Genomic DNA, 22,324 nt, shown 5'->3' with positions numbered 1-22,324 from the left:
AATATTATTTCTATACTAATATGCGAATTTTACTTTCACAAGCCCAAGAATAATTTTCTCTGTAGATGATGCATAATTTATAAAGAAAATTTAGTACGTTGAGGTTAACATTTATTAATATCAAATCCTACCTAGAAAAATAAAACATACATCTAAAATAAAAATCACAGAATTTAAAACTTTATCTTTAGGACATATAATTTATTTTGCCTTAGCACTTTAGAATTGATAAAGCCTGTGATGAAAGCAGAGAACCAAGTGGAGCTAACACCTCCTGGGTCCCTAACCTTATCATTTGATCCTTATAATAGGTCTTTTCACAATTTAGAAGTTATTTAATGTGTACAAGAATACTGCAAGTAAGATGTAAATCCACAAGGATTACTTTTTATAGTTGTACAAAGAGGCTCTCTCACATTGTGAAGTGGTCGCATCAGGATTTAGGCTCTGAATACTCAACTTCAAACTCAATATACCTTTCCCAAGTCAGTTTATTTTTCCTTCCACACAAATATTTACTATACTTTCTGGGGCCTAAAATTATAAAATGTTAAGTTAATTTTTTAAGCTCTATTGTTCCACTGAAAAACAAAACAAAAAGCCCTGAATGCTTAAATTTGAAATATGCTCAACTCTGACTCACTAGAGGACATAAATGGAATCATTAATGCAGTCAAGCTATTCACTTTTTTTTTTTTGGTACTGGGGATTGAACTCGGGTCCTTGCCTTTGTGCAGCAGGCGGCAAAACACTGAGCCAAATCCCTGGCCCAAGCTATTCACTTTTGTACAGAGCTTGTGATAAAGCTTTACCCACCACAATTATGCCTTTGCCTATGAAAGTCAACTTGTCTGAACTGAACTGAAGGAATTCTAGTTCTGAATTTGCCTCTTAGCTATTTATGAATCTGGACAAACTAAGATCTGCTCTCGCTTTCCCACTGTAAACCAGGACAAGCTGGAAATAATTTCAGGATTAAAGAGCTTCCAGATTATGTAATCTACAGCCCTAGCATTTAAAAAATGCAGTAAGAAAATAAAAAATAAAAAAATTTAAAAAATTTAAAAATAAAAAAATAAAAAATGCAGTAAGGGAGGTAGAGTCTTAGGGAATTCTCCTTAATTCATACAATTCATACTGACAAAAGTAGACCTAAAATCCAATCCAATACTTACATCATGTAAGTTTAGGAAAATTATATACAAAGATGACTACTAATCATTATCAATAGTGGCATTATCAATAGTAGTATAATATAAATCTATCGATTATTACTATTATTAGTTCTTATTGTCTAGCCCTTTTAGATTTAGTAAATATGCTATCTATACTGCTGGCCAGGATAACTATAAATCCAAGTGGTTATGTACTAGGTCAAGTTGGCTATATAGAAATTATATCACTAGTACAAGTATTAAAACTTTGGATTCCACAGAAATGTCAAGTGTTGAAAAATCTCATATATTCCACTCTATGTTTGTACAATATAATTTTTCTTTATTTAAAATAACCCTTAAAATTTCTCTTCGTTCCTCAAATAGAATTTGTGTCAAAAATCAATTAAAATATAATACACATTTTTCAAGTCAATGAGTATTATTGAAATAATAAAATAGATAAAATTTCATTCTTTAACCTGCTAAAGCAGCACCATTGCAACACTGTTCTAAAGTACAGATAATTTATTTTTATCTGAATTAGTTACTAGACTTATACTTTGGGTATTCTTTTTTTTTGGTACCAGAGATCGAACTCAGGACCTCGCGTTTGCCAGGCAGGTGCTGTGCCGCTGAGCTAAATCCCCGGCCCCTTGGGTATTCTTTTTAAAAAAAATAAATAAATAAAATTTTTTTTTTGGTACCAGGGATCAAACTCAGGACCTTGCGCCTACAAGGCAGGCGGCAGCACCACTGAGCTAATAAATCCCTGGTCCAAAATACTTTTTACTTTGACATGAAAAACTAGTTTTGAGAATGACTACATTTATTCTTTACTAACAGGAAATCCTATCAAAGCAAATTGACAAGCAATTCTCAGAACTCACAGGGACTATATAATTAAGATTCTATAGAAAAAGAAATCTCATGCTGGGAGTGGTGGCATATGCCTGTAATCCCAGCACTTGGGAGACTAAGCTAGGAGGAACAATCCAAATTGGAAGCTAGACTGGGCTACATAGAGAGTTCAAGACCAGCCTATACTACATAGTGAGACCTTGTCTCAAAAAAACAAAGAAAAAGAAATCTAAGAAAGTCAAATTTTGATAGTTTTGTATAAAGTATTATGACTAAAGGCATCTTATAATTCATGTATTTAAAAGTTCTTAAAATAATTAAAAACACATTAACACAAGGTTAAGCTGCATAGGAAGAAAGCCTAAAATTCTAAACAAGAGATAAAACAAAATTATCCTTTATGTGCCAGAATTATTTAAAACCTCTCAAACTGACTGTTGTTGGCAATGCTTTTTTCATACCCTAAAATAGTTGCTTCTCATTACAACCCTGAGTAATGAAGTTATGATTTCCATTTTAACAGTCTCAGAAAACTGGTAATACCTATGGCTGTATGCTCCGTAATTAGATCCTGTAAAACACAAACCAAAATTCTCTTGAGGGTAAATCATAAGTCAAAGCATAAAGCCAGGAGAGTTGGCACATGACTATAAATCCAACTACATAGGAGGCCAAGGCATGAGAATTTAAAATTTTGAGTCCTACCTGGACAACTTAGGGAAACTGTCTCAAAAGCAAAAAGGGCTGGGAATATGGTTTAGTGGTAGAGTACCTGCCTAAGAGTGAAAGAAAAAAAAATATCTACATTCCAGGACAACTTGTAGACTCAACAGAACAGCAGGTTCAGGTTCATACACTATAGCTAAATACAAAGATTGGAGAGATTCAGTGGAGTTAAACTTTATAGGTCCCAAATATTGATTAGATTTTATCAATAAGTAATGAAAAGCACCTGGGGATATTTTAACAGGACGTGGTACAAATTCCAGCAGGGGGGAGAAAAAAAGAATTTACTAAGCACCAGTTTATGTGGATCAAGGAATTTATTATGTAAAAGGCCAGAAGTATAAGTAGGAAGACATGCTAGGTCTTCATTAATATGGTAACTAAAAAACTGTCAACTGTACCCTGAAAAAAACATAACCTGGAAGGTAAATATACGGTACAGTCTAATAAAAATGTGCTACTGTACTAATGAGACAAAACAACACTGATGATCTAAACATCAGGGAGTATCCAATGTTTAAAAATAGCCTTACCTTAGATCAGGTGATTCGGCCCTCCCATATCGATCCTGCCACTTCCCAACGCTTGAATTGGCTTTTCTGGAGGCAGTACTTGTCTGAGACTGAGAAGAGGTGCTGTTTCTGGTGAGATAAATTTTCTATGTTTTTTCTTACATATTGTTGTCTCTGACCCCCCTTTTTCTGTTTTTTTTTTTTTTTTTTTTTTTAATTCTTGACATGCTTTTTCTAAAGTCCTTTAGCATATTTGTACACCATTCTTTTCAAGTCACAAAATACTTGTTGTGGTACTAAAACTCCTAGTGGAATTTAAATATAGATGTGTTATCAATGTTTTAGTTACTCTAGAATACTTTTAGAAAATATTCTGTCAAAACAGTATGATGTCAAAGGCATAAATGAGAAAAGAACCAAGGGCTAGATTCAGGTTAAAATACATTATGACAGAGAAAGAAATTTCTGTGCCTCTATGAATTAATAGCATTAATTTCTGCAGTTTTATAAAATTGTACTCAAAATACTGGTACTTTTTTCCCCGTATTCTTTAACAGATATACACACTGTTAGAGCAACCAGTTAACAGCAACACTGTTGTGTTTCATAAAAGCCTATACTATATACATTCTATTAAAATGTCCATTTCAAATGAACATAACTCTTTCGAAGTAAAATCCCAAAGAAAGTTAATTTTATCCCCAGTGGCATACTCAATAAAAAGTTCAGCTATGCACATTCCTGCTAATTCTTTAAAAGACCATTAAAATGCTCTTTCAAAGTAACTGGAAAATTACATGTTTACATATTAACTTATTTATGTAAAAAAGACACAAAGGAAGAATAAACCAGATATTAAAATAAGAATGAGGGCCAGGTATTTAGCTCAGTGGTTCCATCGTCTGCCTCACAAGTGCAAGGTCCTGAGTTCGGTCTCTGGTACCAAAAAAAAGAAAGAAAGAAATAGAAAATAGAGCGACAAATCTCTGTGTATTTTTGGATGGTCTGGCCATTGGAACAATGTTGTATGTTTTATATATGCAAATAAAAAAAATTATATTGGTAACCATGGAGGAAAAGAAATGCCAAAAGATACTATGAACCAAATTATATCTTAAATAATATTACTACTTTGAAGGAAACTTTCAAACACAATTATTTTGACTATTCACCATCAGTCTAAAAAAAGGAAAAGCAACTGTAAACAGAACTTGAGCTTTACTTTATGGGTTTGTTTTTTTGTAACGTTAAGTGTAAAAGTTCCAAATCTATTTTGAAAATTAATCAAATGAACATTTACACTGAAGTTACTGGGAGCCAGGGTCTCACTTTGAGAAAAGGGAGATGTAATAAGGAACAAAAGAAGGCTCTGGTGTTGAATTGGATATAAAAAGGAACATACTGTGATTTCAACTTTTTAAAAAAGAATATGCCTATGACAATTTCATATTGAAATTGCTAATTTTTTCCTACCTTTGAGGGCTGAAAAGGCCTGGAAATAAATAATGTCACCCCAGTACAATGAACACAGATATTACCCTGATCTTGATTTTTAATTATTATTGCCCACTAAGAGGGGCCATTTCAAAAAATGGCTTCTTCTTGAAAAAAAGTGACATGTCAAAGATCATAGGAACAGTTTGAAGAGGCTTCCCCTGACCAAATTTGGAATAATTTAGCATCAAAATAAATTACGCTTTCTATAAATCTATATATATATCATACATGCTTTACATACATCATACTGTTTTCTGTTTATATAACAGAATGTACTTGTCCTTAAGCCATATTTATAAGGCATACATACAGTTTCACACATAAAATGTGAATAAATCAATCTAAATGTAATAAGTAAGTGGGGAACGTAGGAAACCTCATTTTAAAGTAGAATGCCAACTAATGTTGAGAAATAATCACTAGATAATCACATTTTGCGGTAACTACAGTAACTGATTAAAGTAAAAATCATCAGTGGATGGTAAAATTCTCAGGAAATTTGAAGAGGAATCGAATACTTCTACCCACTTTCACAAAATTACTTGCTAAATATAAGGGGGAAAATAGTAACTTTGCAGTGCAGAAAGAAACCCAAAGGACACAAGTAAGTGATTAAAGTTATCATCACTAGTAAAATAATGGAAAAAACAGGTATGTATCTCCAAGATTAATGCATAGAGGAGGATACACATCACTTAAATATATGGTATTCCTGCCCAAAAAGCAAAACTTAAATCTAACAGTGAGGAAATATCTGGTGAATCCAGTTAGTGACCATCTACAAAAACTGGACTGTATTCTTAAAATTCAATGTCACAAAAAGAACAAAAGGTTGGGAAGTTATTTTATATTTTAAAATAGGAGATAAAAGTTAAATTTAATAACTGATCCTGGATTAAATCCTAAATCAAAGAGAAAAGAAAGTGCAATAAAGGACATTATTAGGGTAACTGGCAAAATGTATGGCTTAAATACTATTAGATAAAGTATCTGATGCATTATTAGATTTTTCTGTCTTTGGTAACCATGTCCTATGATTATCCTAAGATTACATAATGGAATGTACTTGATCATAAAATATACACAGAGAAGTATTTAGTACTCAAGGGGAATAATGCCCATAATTAATATTCAAATGGCTTAGGAAATTTTTTTTTCAGAAATTATAAACCAAATATGACTTGTTAATACCTGATGTATCTAAGTTTTTGTACTTTTCTTACAACTCTTTGTAAATTTGAATTTTTGTCAAAATAAAATAAAAATTAAAAAAAACCACAAAAATGAAGGGGGTTATAACAAAAATGAAGGGACTTCCAGGGGAAACAGTAATGTTCTGTTTAATGATCTACGTAGTGGTTTACATGGGGATGTCCACTGAAAAGTTATCAAGCTGTAAATTCATAATGTTGTTCTTTTGAAGTATGTATGTACTTCCAAAATGTTAAGTATTATGAAATCTTTTAACGATTAAGCAGAACATTCTGATACATTAAATATTAAATATAATAATTTAAGTATGCCAGTTTGCTGGGCAGTCCAGAAAGTCAGAAATTCAGCATTTATACTGATCAAATACAAAAAATTTTTAAAGTTCTATGCAAACATCAAATCTATACAATAATAATACAGTCTAAGATTTTAGCAATGCAAATACAGTTCCTGGGTCAGTAGTACAGTTCACTGCTTTTAAATATCTGCTCTGCAGTCTCATATTTTAATAATAACATTACTGTCTTCTCTTTATTGAAGTCAATAAAATTTACTTTCAAAGATTCTTTCTATCCAGTTTTATAAATATACAAACAGGAAAAAAGTGTTTTAAGGGAAACAGTTCACAATGAATGAAAAGTATCCTTCTGAGCAATTAAAGATGAATCAAAAAAAAACTTTCCTAATGAACAATCAGCAATGTCCTTTATTATGTAGAAGTGGCAGTACTGACATGTTAAATATGTTTCTATAGGTTGCAGAGATATTTTTTTCTTTAGTACTGTGAGCCTGCTAATTTTCCATCCTTCTACCTACATTTTATTGTTCCCTACCAATCTCTAGCTTTCCATTTCTTTTTACCCATCTCTTCCAGTTCCATGGTCCAACATTATAATCACCCCCACAAATACATGCTTGCTTTGTCGTATTTATCTGGTGTACGCCCTCCTCTTATTAAATACAACTCTAGTTACCCTTCACGAATACTTGACAAGAGTGAGAAAAATACACATCAGTAAGTTGCTATGTTTCACTCTAAACCATGGCACTAATCTTAAGAAAAAATGGAAATAGTTTTTCTCCCTGTGCCATCAACTTTTCACTTTACCAACTCACTAGTCAGCAAATAAAAAGGACATAATTTCTTCCATCTTGGAGAAAAAAAACCTTTCTCTTGGCCCCACACTGCCCTCTAGCTACTGTCAAGCAATTCTCCTTTTCTCTAGTTTATTGACATACTCTAAAAAAGACTATTTCAGGCCTTCTCCTCTTTCTCAAACCTTTACCACCCCATTTCCACCATCTTTATTCTCTCCAGATAAGTCTGAATCATATTTTGCTGGGAAAACAGCAGCAATGAGAAGAGAACTTCTACTTGTTTCCATTACCATGATCCTCCTACCTGCCTGCACCTGGCCCTGTATCATCCTGCGTTCTCTGCTGCTATGAATAAAATGTTTGTTGTCCATGCTCCTACATAAGCTTAACCTTACTTCTCACATATCACATCCACTGGTCTTATTAAGGACACTGGTCTATAACTGTCCTTTTCCCTATTATTTCATTAATAATTTCTTGTTCAGTAAATAACCCGAGAAGTATACAAAATACCTCAATTTCTTTCATTTTAAATCATTTCCTGAACCCATGCTTCCCTCTAGATATCAGTTCCCAGTCCCACAGAAAAGAGAAGACTGTCTTTAAAATAAAGTCTGTATTTTTTCACAAGTTTTTTCTTCTCATCCTCCCTTGAACCCAATCCAATGTCTTTATCTGTACTTTGTACATTGAAAATGATCCTAGTCAGGATCACCAATGACCATCACATTTAAAAATACATTAGTTATCCTCTTTATCTTCTTAACCAATCATTAATATTTAATATTAACAGTTGGTCATTCCTTCTTAAAAAACATTGTTTTCAAGATATACACTGGGGTTTTCTTCCTATTTCACTAGTTTTTCCTCCTTATTGGTTTCCTCTTACTGATTTATTTCTGGTCTACAAAGGAGTGTCCTACCACTTCTCTATCAATACTTATCTTTTACAGTCTAACTCCATTCCATAGCTTCTCTTAAATACTTATATAATGATCACCCCAAATTTCTGTTTCTAGCTGATTCTCTTCCTCTCTATTCCAGATCCACATATCCAACTTCCCACTCTAATTTTCCATTTGTACCCTAAATAGTCATTTCAGTTTTATTGTCCTAAAACAAACTCTTGATCTTCTCCCTCCAAAAGCCACTCCTCCTGTTATCTTTTCCATCTCAGTAATGACAATGCCATCATTCAAATTGAGTTGAGGACAAAATCCTTGTATTCACCCTTGATTGTCTTTCTCCATCAGGAGAGGCTACTAGGTTACCATTTGAAATACACAGTAGTACTTACTTACTATTTAACCATCTTCAGCTCTACCACCTTGATCCAAGTCACCATTATCTCTTGCTTACAACTTTCCAACTAGTCCTTGTTTCGACCCTTAAGCACTACATAGGTTACTCTTTGTAAAGTTCCTAAATTGAGATTTCAAAACCCAACCCAAAATAACAATAACAAAAATACAAAAAGCAAAGTACAGAAAAACTGGTGCTGATTTTTAAATAGTTTAATTCTAACAGCAAACATCTAGGGTATCTTCAATCAGCAAATACACAAAACACATTTAAAATACATAACTACAGTGGAAGAGAAGCACTATTACTACATTTTATAGTTCAAAAAATCCTGATTTAACAAGATTAAGGAATTTGCGCAAGGACACACAACTAGTAAATTACAAAGCCAGATTCTGAACCCTAGAAGTCTAATTCCAGTTCCAGGTTCTCAATATCAGAGTACACTGAGGAACAACATAAACTCAATGAATCAAAGTTGACCTTTTTTTAAAAAAAAGGCCAAATACTATATATTAAAAGTATCAATATTCCTCAGCTATCACAAATTCTTCAAACATTTTATAAGACTGCACTAAGTTTAAATAATTAGATAATATATGTCTACGACAATCCCTAAAACTCTTGAACTGCTTTGTGACATTTAATTTTGGCTGAAAGCTCAAAAATCTTTACCTTAGGACTAAACAAAAAACTCCCATAAGGTCTTTTCCTGCATTAGTATATTTTGAAGTATAACCTCTTATAACAATAAAATAATGTAGAAAAATGAAAACAGAAAATTGTATAAATAAAGAAGCAATATAGGAGGTAAATGACATGGCTGAGAACTAGTAACAGCTGGGTTGATTTGTTTCAGCCTCAGATTTAAATCATCTTTATCTAACCCAAGATTAAACTGCTTGACATCATCAAACTTCTCTAATCTTAGCTATCATTTGCCATTTTCCTTGTAATGGAGCTCAAGGGTAACTATTTGTCACGTTTGAGTAAAAAAGGATATTTTGCAGCATATATTCCTCTTAAATCTAGTATGTTGTGGACACAAATTTAAGTGTTATCATTTAAAACCAAACAGAGAAAAGTGGTTTTAATTTAAAAGATTTTCCAGGCTGAAATTTCTACCCCCTTTTACTAGAATCAGCAAAGTATTTGTAAGCCCAATAGCTCTAGATTTACAAACTCCAATAACTCTCTGTAAGAATAATATGCACAGGAAATAGCAAGATCATTGTTAGTACCTCAACTGAAAACAAAGTAACTATTTCTTCATACATACACATAACTATATACTGTACTTCATTTCTTGCTTACCCAGGCTTTTAAAGATGGAATACCATCCTAAACAGTTTTTCACAAAGAATTCATTTCAAATAAAAGTGGAACATTCCAGTTTTTGTTGGTAAAACTGGGAGATTTTATAAAAATATAAAGATACCAACTCTTAGAATAACTGAGTTACAACTGTCTAACCTGCTTGGTGGAAGTCCAGTCTTGAACAAAGATGGAGGAGAAGTAAACTCAGCTTTTGTAGAAGGAAGTGCTGCTTCTTTCTCTGAATTTCCAGTTCTCCCCTGCTGTACCTAAACAAACAAACAAACCAACCATACCAAAAAACTGGGTTATTAGCTTTTTAAATTTAACAGCACACTCAAACACAATGCCCTCTGGATATTAGGTTCATAACATTTTATTTAAAGTTAAACACAAAAACATTTCATGGCTAAATAATTATTAAAAGTAACCTATGTTAGATTAGCATTAGGTAAAAGGCACCAAAGATAGATTATGGGATCAAAATGTCCTAACTATTAAAACAGACACATTTCTGCAGCTGGGCATGGTGGCATGGTGGCATGGCAGCATGGTGTAATCCCAGCTCTTGGGAGGCTAAGGAAGGAGAACTGTAAGTTCAAGATCAGCTTGGACTACACAGCAAGACCCTGTCTCAAAAACTCAAAATAATAATAAAAAAAGTAGTTTATACTTTGTCACTTAGAAGCCCAATACATTCTAAGTCTTTGAGACTTTTATAAATCCCTCCAGATCAAGAGAAGTCTAAGACACCTGGTTATGACTCGATGTTTCAGAGTTCAAGAAGACCACGAAGAATCTTCCCCTTCTGTGTTCACTATCCTCATCTAAGCAAACAATCAGTGACCATTTTAGCCATTCTGTTTTCTATTTAGACTGTGATTTGGTGCAACACCAATGTGAATAATCTGTTCCTATTCATTCATATCATTTCTCCCATATTCCCATCCTATTAACAGTGGCATCACACTGCCAGTTCAGCAGACCTAGAGACATAAAGTCTGTCTGTTCGTCCTTCTTTATATTAACTTTCAAACAAGGTTGTCCAGCAACTCTGTTCCTTTCACATCCTCTCAGTGTGGTCTAGTCATGTTCCTCTAGATTGGTGTTTATGCTCGCCTTTCTATTTTAAAAGCCTCAAATTATTAAATTTTTTTTCAAATTATTAAATTTAAACAAAGCTGCCTTATATTTAAATAAGATCATACTTTATTTTAGGCTTAAATTCTATTGTCCCTGTGTTATTTAAATTCAGTATCATTTGCTCTCCCCTTGAGGAAAAGGCCAAGAGAATCTCAGACACTTTGACGAATCACTGTTGATTCCACAAATCATCTCCCTCACAACTAATCATTACGTGAGGGGAAAATAAATTTTTGTCCATTTAAGCAATGCAGCCTGATTTCTTATTAATTAGAGCCCAGCCCAATCTTTAATTCTTTCATATAATTAGGGTTTAGCATTGAGTTTACTCAAAAATGAGTTTCACTGCTTTTAAAAAATCCATTTAAAATGTACTGATCCAAATGAGAGGATCAGCACTAAGGAAACGGAGATAGACTGAAATGATTTAACAGACAGTCCACAAGTAACACTAAAAAAACCAAATCTGGTGATGGGGAAGTAAACATAATTCAGTCCCCCAAAATTTATTACCTATCTCCTACTTTCCACATTCTGAGGTTATAGCCAGAAATAAACACAGTGAAAAACAGAAATAGGAGACCAATAGCTGGGTGTGGTAGCATATGCTTGTATTCCAGCACAGCACTATGGAAGTTGAGGTAGGAGGATCACTATGAGTTTGAAGCTACCTAGGCTACATACTACACAAATTTCAACACCAGCCTAAACTATACAGTGAAACCTTGACTCAAACAAAAAAGTATGTATAAGAAAAAACATAGTAAGTATAAGGTACATTACTGTTGCAGTTTTAGGCATGCACTAGGGGTATTCCTTGAATATATGTGAGGACTACTATATCATTTAAATTATCAGCCTTGGAGTGGCCTTCCCTCACTATTATCATTCTTTATTATGGTAACATTTTAAAATAGTTTTCATAAGATTTATCACTAGTATTATCTGAATTTACCTCATTTTGTATGATTTCTGTCTGGTGCCACTATAATGGAGGATCACTGAAGACATGAACTATATATAATAAAAATTGGAATCCCAAATACCTAGAAAAAATATCTGGCATATAATAAGTATTCAATAAATATTTGTCATTTGATTAACTGTGGGACTCACCTTAAATGTCACTTCTTTAAAGTCCTTCAAAGGACATGGGGTTTATATAATTTGGCATGATTACTTAATACCTATCTTTCCCATTAAGATAGATAAACTGCAAGACTATGGGGTCTATGTCTAATATGTGTACCTTATCTTCCCACCCAAGTGTAATACATTTCCTGGTATAGTCATGCTCAATTAAAATCTGGGAAGGATGGGGCTGGGGATTTAGCTCAGTGGTTTCACGGCCTGCTGCGCAAGCGCAAGGACCCAAGTTCGATCCTCGATACCAAAAAAAAAAAAAAAAAAATCTGGGAAGGAGAAACCTTGGGACAAAGAAGTGGGAGTGAGCTTAAAAGGGAAAGATGGAAGAATAGATACAGTAAGATGGAAGAAATTCTACAGTACGAGGAAAGGAAAAGATAGGAAGATGGCAGATTCTGAAACACATAAAACTTGCTTGTACTTCCTAACTTCTTTTTTATCCTTAGTTTCTTCATAATATACTCTGAACAATTCTGAAAATCCTTACCATTCTAGCAACCTTCCCAGTCAACCTGAAGTTCATTAACTACTTGTTTTTCTTTAGACTTTGCACTCAGGATTACAAGTCTCAAAATTTGGTACATAATATGACTTAATATTTCATATGATCTAACATTTAAAAAAATGACTGTAAGACGCTATAACTAATTTCCTAAAAACAGAAACATGTCATTTGTTTGGATCTTACAAATACAAACAAAACTTAACTAAAATCTGTAACCTTGAAAAATTAAATATTTCACCAAATTATGCTGAAGTTTTGGAATTATTTTTTTGAAATTTCTTTGGCTGCCCATCATAGTATCACTTATAAAAGTGTAAATATGAGCAACATCTAATAAAGAAGAAACTCATTAAGGTGTACTCAAATAAAAGATTTTGCCACTCTTTAAAACTGTACTTATCAAAAGTTTAACAATCTATGAAAACATTTAGCAAATAATGTTAGATTAAAAAAAGGAAAAGCAGAAAGCCATAACTGAATCATTACAACTATGTTTCACTAGTAATAATAAAAAAATTGAGAGAACAACAAAATTCAGAGGACTTTTAAAGCAGATGAAAAAATACTATGTGAATGAGTAAATTAAACAAAGAATCTTAAGTCAGCAATGAAAGCAAAGACATATTCATTATCATGGTGGGACCCTGAAAGTTTCAGGAACTGACAACTCCAGCTCCCAGAACACTTGAATCATCCAGGCATATGCTTTCTAGGTAGGCTAATATAATGTCATTTCTGAAAAGTCATTATTGCCACAAAAAGGAAAAAATAAAAGCAAAAACACTTAAGGATACTAACTTGTAAAAAGCTTGGTCCTACTGCAAAGCCTACAATCAACAAGTTCTATTCACATGCATAGATCTTCCATTCAACTTTTTGGTAGCCCACTCTAACATGAATGAATGGCCAAGGATCAACAAACATTTGAGAAAAGTCTAAATCAAAAGCCAAAAATAGGGCCCGGACTTAGCTCAATGGCTCCACCACTTGCCTCACAAGCTCAAGGTCCCACGTTAGGTCCCCAGAACCAAAAGAAAAAAAAAAAAAAAGGCCAAAAGTAACAAACAAAAAAGTCAACTTGAAGAAAACAGACTGTACAGGAAAGGAAAACCTAACAGAAACAAACAACCTATAATTGACATCCTTTGAGAAATAAGGAGACAGAAAAGATACTGATTATTACAAAAAGATAGGATATTACAGTGAGATAATAAAATCTTTCCTGGATATTAAAAAAAAAGAGCAAAAATGAAAACTGAATAGCAAGGTTAAAAGGCTGAAAAAATTCCCCTAGAGAAAATATAGGACAGTTAGAACACTAATCTAAGAGGGTCAATCTCCAACAGAAAACAGAACAGAAAAAGTAAAACAAGAAAAAAGTATCCCCAAAGTGAAGGACATGTGCTTCCACATTAAAGAAGTAAATAAGTGCTCAGTTTAATGGATGAAAACAGATCAAGAAACATAGTAATTGTGAAATGTAAGAACACAGGTAACAAAACTCATACTACATCCTGCCAGAAGAGGAAAAAATGCATATGTATATACATGTGTACACATATAGATAGAAAAAAGTGTTTTAAGAAAATGTTGTGGCCAATTTTTCTTACAATGCTACCCATTCCTAATAGTCATTTCTTTCTTGCTCCGTATCCCAAATTATGTAATGATACAACTGTTTTTATACCCAATTGACAGACTATTTTTAGCTCTATAAAACTTCATCTCATTTTTCTTTAAAAACAAACAAACAACAACAACAAAAACCTAGCCCAGCATGGGGACTCACGCTTGTAATCCAAGCTATGCTGGGGCAGGAGGATCACAGACTCAAAGGCTAGCCTGGGTAATTAGGAAGACCCTAACTCAAAATAAAAACCAATATAAAGGTCTGGGAATATAGCTCAATGTTACAGTACCTGCTTATCATGTGTAAGGCCCTGGGCTGCAGCCCCAGTACTTCAAAAAAAAACAAAAACAAAACTTACCACCATGCAAGTATTTCACCTTAGGAATGTGAATATGTTAATAACCAATGAAGTTGTATGGTAAAAACCTAGAGGTTCCTTGGTACTAGCATCACTACTTATTACCATGTTTGAAAATTTACATAATGAGAAGCAGAAAAAAGAGGCTGACAGGTTGTCTGTCACTTGACTGTGAATGACATTACCTTTGCAGGAGGTATGAAAAGAAATCACAATTCACCACTGAGTTCAAGCCTTAGTTCATTTCATTCTTTACAGCACCACAAAAGCTCCCTATCTGGCCTGACTCCCTTGGAGTCTTTTGCATTCTACAATCCATCCGGCTGCCACTTCTTATTCTAAAAACCAGATCTATACACTTTCTACTGCTAAAATAGCTCCTACTGGCTACATATATGTTTGCTGGCTAGTCTTTCTCATCATGGCTCTATTTCTTACAAACCCTGATAGACATAACAAAAAGAAGTTTGTCGTCCACATTATTAAATATACACCCTATTCCTAAATCAATATTTCTAACAAACATTATTAACACACTATAAGGGCAAATCAAGTTCTTATTCAGAATCAATTTAATGAGAATCGAACAGTCAATAACCTCTCAGTCAAAGACACTTCAAAATAAATTTTCAATATATATATATAAAATATACATACATATATAAAATATATTCATGATGGCTACCTTCAATGAGAGACCAGCCTAAAGGAATTTCTCTTCACTCTGTTTTAAAAGTCTACTCTAAAACATACAGTACAGTACAAAGGAGTTGACAGCTTATAATGGCAGTTCTCATATCTGAATTAAAAAAAAAAAGTACCACTGCAAATGTTCATTATTAAGACAATTTGTCTATCTACTCATTATAATCAAGAATAAAAAACTATTCAATGCCCAAGTAGAGAATATCACCCAAAGAACCTGATAATCATTTAAAAGACGGCAGATAGCATCAAACATTACAACAGGACAAGAACAAATACCTATAGTAGAATGTAAATTAAAATTAAATTCTCTGTACAGAACTGTGTCTAACAGAACTGTATCTTCAGACACAGCACATGCACTGCATAAGGCATTATTTCGGTAGACAGGGTTGTAGTCCCTCAATGGGCCTAAAGTTCCATATCCAGATCACAAAAGTTCCTTCAGTAAACAACCCAATCTAAAGGCTGCTCCAGTGTTTATCCCAGTGTTATTCAATGTAACAATCAAATATTAAGGGAAAGAAAGCAGAATACCCAACCAAGTTTCAAAAAGCAAGTATGAAGACATTATTCTTTTGACTGTGTCTGTGATCATATCATAGCATGGAGAAGCCAAGTCAGACTTGATATCCAAATGGTAGTACCAGCCTTCATTTCCCTCACATGAACCTGCTCCTTCTAAATATTAATTTGAAAAATCAATGGCTTTATCCCATTTTTTTTGAGTTCTCAGAGATTCTCAGAGAATGTATAAAATTCTAGAAAATCTCTTGAATTACAAGAGAAATTATAGCAATGATTTCAGTGTCATATAGATAACAAACATATCACCATCCTATTTTTTTAAAAGAAAATCAGCAAAAATAAATCTCCAATTGTGCGATAAAGGTTAAAATCTGTTGCCATACTTTTATATCCTACAAGCAAACATGTACTATACATAAAATATAATCTGAACATATAGCAAAGAATAGTTTTACTTGGCATTTGTTAGTATGATAGGCTATAAATACACATGCTTGCAAAAGTGGAGATAAAACAACAATCAGCAAATTTGTAAGTCACCAGGAAGCTGAAGGGTTGGGAAGAAAGGCAGCTATATTCATTTTAAATTTGTCCCTTGAATAGTGGTATGGGAGCAGACTCAAGAACAAAAATGAGAGCAACCAAGGATAATTTACTAAAATTCACCTTAAAAAGATTGAATCTGCCATCTTGCATCTCTGCACCTGGTGTAACTTCCATAGTACAGTCTTCGGCCTAAGTTAAATAACATATTCCCCATTAAGATACCACACAATTTTTACTTGATAGGCCATATAAGACAAACTAGCTATGGCTAGTCTGTGACATGAAACTAAGAAAATAAGATAATCATTAATATGAAACTCTAAAAGGAAAGGGAAAAAACAAACATGATAAAGACAATGAGAATTTTAAACTATAATACAGTATTTAACCATCTTTATAGGGAGAAGTGACTTATTTGGGACATAAAAATAGGACAGTAGAAAAGGCAGGGGAATTCTGGAATGTTTACTAATTACCGTAATTTTATTTGTAGTAGAAGTAACTGGTATAACTTCAAGTCCCATTCGTATCCTCTTTTGTTTCTCACAGTAAGCTTTCCAAGTGTCTTCGTTAAACCCATAATTAAAATAATCAGAAAGATCAGCACCTACAGACAAAACATACTTTTAATGTGCAAATATTTCAACTCTATACAGCATCAAAAATAAGAACCATAAAAATACAATTTTAGGGGCCAGGGATCTGGCTCAGTGGTTTCGCCGCCTGCTGCACAAGTGCAAGGACCCAAGTTCGATCCCCGATACCAAAAAAAAAAAAAAATACAATTTTATAGTTGCATCAATCTCACCATTCCTAATTTTACTACTTCTCAAAATTAACCACCATAAAAGAAAAACACTATAAAACATTTTGATCAAAATATATAACAAACATTATCCAAGTCTACAAAGGAATGTTAGCTCACTAGTAAGATTTAGTTACACAAGTCCTTAGTAGTCATCAATTGCTTAAGGCAAAAAAAGAAAAAAAAGACACTAAAAAAACAATATTCTAAATTGATGGTCAAAATTACTTTTCTGATACACAAATAGTTTCTTTAAATTAATACATCCACAATAATCTTACCAGGTTTACGCCATGGTTTATCTTCAAAAGAATCCAAATCTACCTCCAAGAGTGGAACTCCATTAATGCTTCCAGGTGCATCAAGGTCTACACCTTTGACTTTTGTTCCTAATGTACAGAAATACAAAATGGTAAAGGAGCTACATAAGCAACAACTAGAACATGTAACAGAAACATCAACACGTTTTACTATTTTTGGCACAGTAAATGGCAAGGAATTGAAAAAGGACATGTTTACTGTTTACCATAGGCAAAAGTAGGTTAAGACAAACTTTATTGTGTAACTAGAAGATAAACTGGATGGGAAGATTAGAGACTTATTACTTATAAATAAGGGATTACTGTACCAATAAGAAATTGTTAACTTTTATGTTTGTATCACTGTTTTGTTTTTTTGTTTTTGGTACTGGGGATCGAACTCGGGTCCTTGTACTTGCGAAGCAGGTGGTGGAACCACTGAGCTAAATCTCTGGCCCTATATCACTGTTTTGTACAGCATATAAGTGAAGAAAGACTAACTCTTAAAGGGCTATAAAACAAACAACAGCAATAATAGTAATAAAGAACAAGGAACAATATACTACGTAGCCAGCATAGCTTAAAATATTTACTCTGGCCATTTATATAAAGTTTGTTGATGTCTACGACATATGGTCCAATACCATTCATTAAAAGAGCTATTACAGGGCTGGGGATTTAGCTCAGTGGTTCCGCCACCTGCCTCACAAGTGCAAGGACTTGAGTTCGATCCCTGGTACAAAAAAAAAAAAAAAAACAAAAAAACCCACAAAATAAAAGCTATTACAATCTACTTATGAGCTATTCAAGACATGTGCCTTTTTTTCTCATTGATGTAACTACAAATACAAATTTTACCTGTAGTCCCATAAACTCTTCCCCCTGTCTTGATGTTAAGATTTACAGGTGCTGTACCATAACTCCTAAAACAAATTAATAAAAATGATCTGAGACACATAAAAGTATACAACACAGTAATATATGCAATGTTTTACTCACACTGATTCATTTATAGCAATGGAACTACACCTAGCTACATAGCTATAAATGGATAGACTGACATTCTCACATTTTAGAAAATGTTTTAAACTAATTTTAAAAGTCTGTCACTTGCTCAATTAAAAAAAAATACATTTAAAAAAGTCTGATTCAAAAATCTCCTGGCCACTAACTCAATTATCAAACTTCTCAGGAAATTTGGCTGAGAAAGGATAGTTTACATACCTCTATTTCCTTACCTCCTAATTCTTCAACATACAGCAATACTGTAAGTGATTTCTTTACCTTGTTACAAAATTCAGTGGTTTCATTTTAGTCCTCCACACAGTTTATATTTTTGATAAAACATCTTCCAATTACCCATGGAGTATTTTGTTCACAAAAATGAACTCATTTATATGAAATTAAAAAATAAGTCTGGAGTGAAAGCAGAACAGTATATGCTAGTGGTAGGTGGTCAATCATTGAGCTAAAAAGGGGGAAACTTCTAGGATGCTTGCAATGTTTCATATCTTGATCCAGGTCTTGGTTAAATGAATTTATACACTTGAAAAAATTACTGTGTTACACCCTTTAACATATGACAGAGAAGAAATTATGAAGTTTGACAAATCCATGTTCAAATTCAAGTTTTGTCAACTATTAGCTGTGTAACTTTGGCCAAGTAATTTAAACCCCATAAGTTGTGTGTAAATGTTTGTAGACAGTTTTCTACTTTCTTTCAAGCATCCTTGTATGAGTAGAAAAATCAAACATACTAACTAAAATAAATAAGCTTAGATATTATTGAGGAAGTTGGTGAGAAGAGGACAGAAGGAACGGGGAGAAGAAGATATGATTCACACTGAACAAATATATTATAAAGACCCGAAGTTACAGATAAATGCTCAGTGGTATACTTCTCACAATTTATGCATGTTATTTAATTTGGTTCTTTACTCTCACAAGTCTAGCCACCTGGACTTAGGATGATTCACTGATTTTGGGGTCTAATAATGATTTGTGTTTTCTATCTCCAACTTACTAAATTTATGGGACTTAGGCTTAAATTACATTATCACCATCATTTTTGTTTTACTTTTTTTAAAAAAAGGACAAATGCAATAAAATAAGTGTAGCTCCATTGCTATAAATGCAAAAAAGTATAAAGTAGCCCAAATTAAACTGTTACTATCATCAAGCAGCATTATCATTACCAACCTGCAAAATGATTCATTTAATAAATGCCTATTGAGCAAGAAAAATATGTCCAATATTGGTCTAGACTAGTGATGGTGAACCTTTTAGAGATGAGTACCCAAACTGCACTCCAAAACTCATGTACAGTATTTATCACAAAATGCCAATACCACAATTAAACCTGAATACTGAGGTTTAAGTTTAGAAAAAAAAACCAACTCAGACATTAACATGTTTTGTCTTAAAAGAAAAATAAGTAACACGTGTGCCGTAGGTCTACCACCACAGGTCTAGATGAAGGAGGGAAAATGAGCTAGATAAATATGGTTCCTGTCTTCATGATCCTCATATGTCAACAAACCAAATTCAGCACAGCAAAAGCAGTTTAGAAATATCAATGGATAGTATGATGAACATAAATTCTAGTTTGAAAGTTTATTGTACAAAAATCAAGGACAATCTTGAAACTGTCCTCTTATAGGAGTGCTACAAGAAAAAAAAAATCAATAAACTTTATAAAAGTCTGAGCCATACATGTTTGCTAAATGAGCTTTTCTTCCTATACCCTACCTAGCTAGTTACTTCTTCTGCCATTTAAAACATCACTTTTTTTTAATGCCACCAAGCCTTTATATTCTTTGTGTGCAGAGAAGCTTTACTGTACAGAAAATCGCCCTTAAGCAAATCTGATACACTGTCCAATAGACCATTATCCTCCATAATGTCTCAGGCTCCACTAAGTGCCAGACATACTTGGGTTTTCTAAAAGAACTTTAAAACTAACATTTAAATGTGTTAAATCTATTTTAACTTGTTCCTCTATGTATTCAACTAACTACTCAAGAAATCTTTAAGTTATTTAGTCCTTAAGCTTCTTCTTCATCCATAACCAACCAGCTAATCATGCCACTACTTCTACTTACGACTCACACAAATATACCTTATCCATCCATTCCTATACTACTTCTACTAGATAAGACTGTCACCTCACCTGGGACAACTATAAATCCATTAGCTAATTTCTCACCATCAAATCCATCCCAACTACTGCTACAAATCTTTCCACATAACATAACCTACCTAAAAAACTTTTTAAAGTTCCACCAATGACATAACAAAAACATTCTAACTTCTTAAGTGACTTCAACCATCCCTTTTCATCTACCTCACACTCCAGTTAAAAGTAGGCCCTCCAAATCATCCTTCTACTATGATTATTTATTTAAGCCGCAATCTTTCTCTAAACTCATCAGTTCTTTGCCTGTCTCAAGATTTATCTGAGAAAGTTCAAATGTTACCTCTGGGATATTCAACATTTGTAGGCTTTTACCAACTATCAAAGTTTTTAAGTCACTTTGTATGTACTTCTAGCACTTATGCTGCACTGGAAGTATCTGCCCACTTACCTGTTTCCCTTACTACTTCTGGAAAATAAGGACTATTTTATCATTTTGTTGTATCCCATCATCAACTAATAAATTCAGAAATTAAAAACTGGTGCTTCCATACAACTCTACCTAATTAATTAACCTTATCGTTAAGAAAAGTATTTTCATGATGAAATTTTAATAAAGAGTTCTTTTGTATCATGGTTAAGATGGAAAAATACAAAAACAATGGAATCAGTCACTTATGGTTTGGTATTAGCACACGATCTTTTTACTTTAAATACCAGACAAATTATGTACTTAAAATGTTTACTAAAAACTTTAAGGTGAATTTTATTACAATAAAAAATTGGAAAAAAGTATAAATTAGATGAACCTCAGTCATAACACACTGCCCTATACAAAACAAATTATTCCTACTCTGATCTGCTTTTCCCTCTGCCTTACTGATATATAAAACAAAAGCACGTTTCCTAAAAAAATGCTATTTTTCACTTTCCAACTACTTACAATAACTAGTATTCTTTCAATACATTTTGCTCTGTAAATTAGCCTCTAGCCAGGCATGCTGGGGTATGCCTGAAATCCCAATAGAAGGAGGCTAAGGTAGGAAGATCACTGTGAGTTTGGGGTCAGTCTTCATTACATAGAGAGTTCAGGGCCAGACTGAACTACATAGTGAGGTTTTGTCTCAAAAATATATAAGCCTCGGGCTGGGGATTTAGCTCAGTGGTGCTGCTGCCTGCCTTGTAAGCGAAAGGTCCTGAGTTTGATACCCAGAACCAAAAAAAAAAAAAAAGAAGAAGAAGAATAAGCCTCTAAAAATACCGTGCACAAGGCAGTGAAGCTCAGCCGGTCCCAGCACCCAGAAGGAAGCTCCCCCGCCTCCATCCCAGGCTCCTAGGGGCAAGAAGGTAAGCTGGTCCCAGCACCCAGAAGGAAGCTCCCCCGCCTCCATCCCAGGCTCCTAGGGGCAAGAAGGTAAGCTGGTCCCAGCACCCGAAGGAAGCTCCCCCCTCCATCCCAGGCTCCTAGGGCAGAGAAGCTCAGCGGGTCCTAGCACCCGGAAGGAAGCTCCCCACCTCCATCCCAGGCTCCTAGGGCAGTGAAGCTCAGCCAGTCGGTCCCAGCACCCGGAAGGAAGCTCCCCTGTTGCCATCCCAAGCTCCTAGGGCACAGAAGGTGAGCTGCATGGGCATCAGAAGCACCCCCACCCCGGAGAAATGAGAAGACACATAAACAAGCCTCAAAAACAGACTTTCAGATCACCTACAGCAACCCCAAAGGGAAACGAGATGGAACACTCTGATACTCAACCACCTGGACTCTCTGAACTGGCAACAAAAGAGGATCTGGGAAAAATGAAATCAGAAATAATTACTCAGATAACAGCAAAGATTTGTGCTCATGGTGCAAG

At 33.8% G+C, this 22,324-nt stretch overlaps 1 protein-coding gene across 25 annotated transcripts in view; it reads right to left on the bottom strand.

Annotated features, from left to right (window-relative positions):
- The window catches only part of Fip1l1 (factor interacting with PAPOLA and CPSF1), a 75,969-nt gene that overhangs the window by 42,167 nt on the left and 11,478 nt on the right, over positions 1 to 22,324 (bottom strand). For 9 of the 25 annotated variants that reach the window (XM_013073967.3, XM_004849716.4, XM_087187653.1 and 6 more), the window contains 6 exons: positions 18,200 to 18,264; positions 17,324 to 17,431; positions 16,714 to 16,844; positions 16,358 to 16,426; positions 9,836 to 9,945; positions 3,275 to 3,382 (listed from right to left, as the gene is read on the bottom strand). In XM_013073967.3, the coding sequence (XP_012929421.1) occupies positions 3,275 to 3,382; positions 9,836 to 9,945; positions 16,358 to 16,426; positions 16,714 to 16,844; positions 17,324 to 17,431; positions 18,200 to 18,264 (591 nt within the window). The remainder of the gene's footprint in view (positions 1 to 3,274; positions 3,383 to 9,835; positions 9,946 to 16,357; positions 16,427 to 16,713; positions 16,845 to 17,323; positions 17,432 to 18,199; positions 18,265 to 22,324) is intronic. The other 16 variants (XM_004849718.4, XM_004849719.4, XM_087187651.1 and 13 more) reach the window with 3 other exon arrangements.

This window comes from Heterocephalus glaber, unplaced genomic scaffold (genome assembly GCF_053883595.1).
Source record: "Heterocephalus glaber isolate CG9 unplaced genomic scaffold, H.glaber_assembly_v1.0 deba00001509, whole genome shotgun sequence".
NCBI classification, from domain to species: domain Eukaryota; kingdom Metazoa; phylum Chordata; class Mammalia; order Rodentia; family Bathyergidae; genus Heterocephalus; species Heterocephalus glaber.
This window is presented reverse-complemented; position numbering and strand designations above follow the sequence as displayed.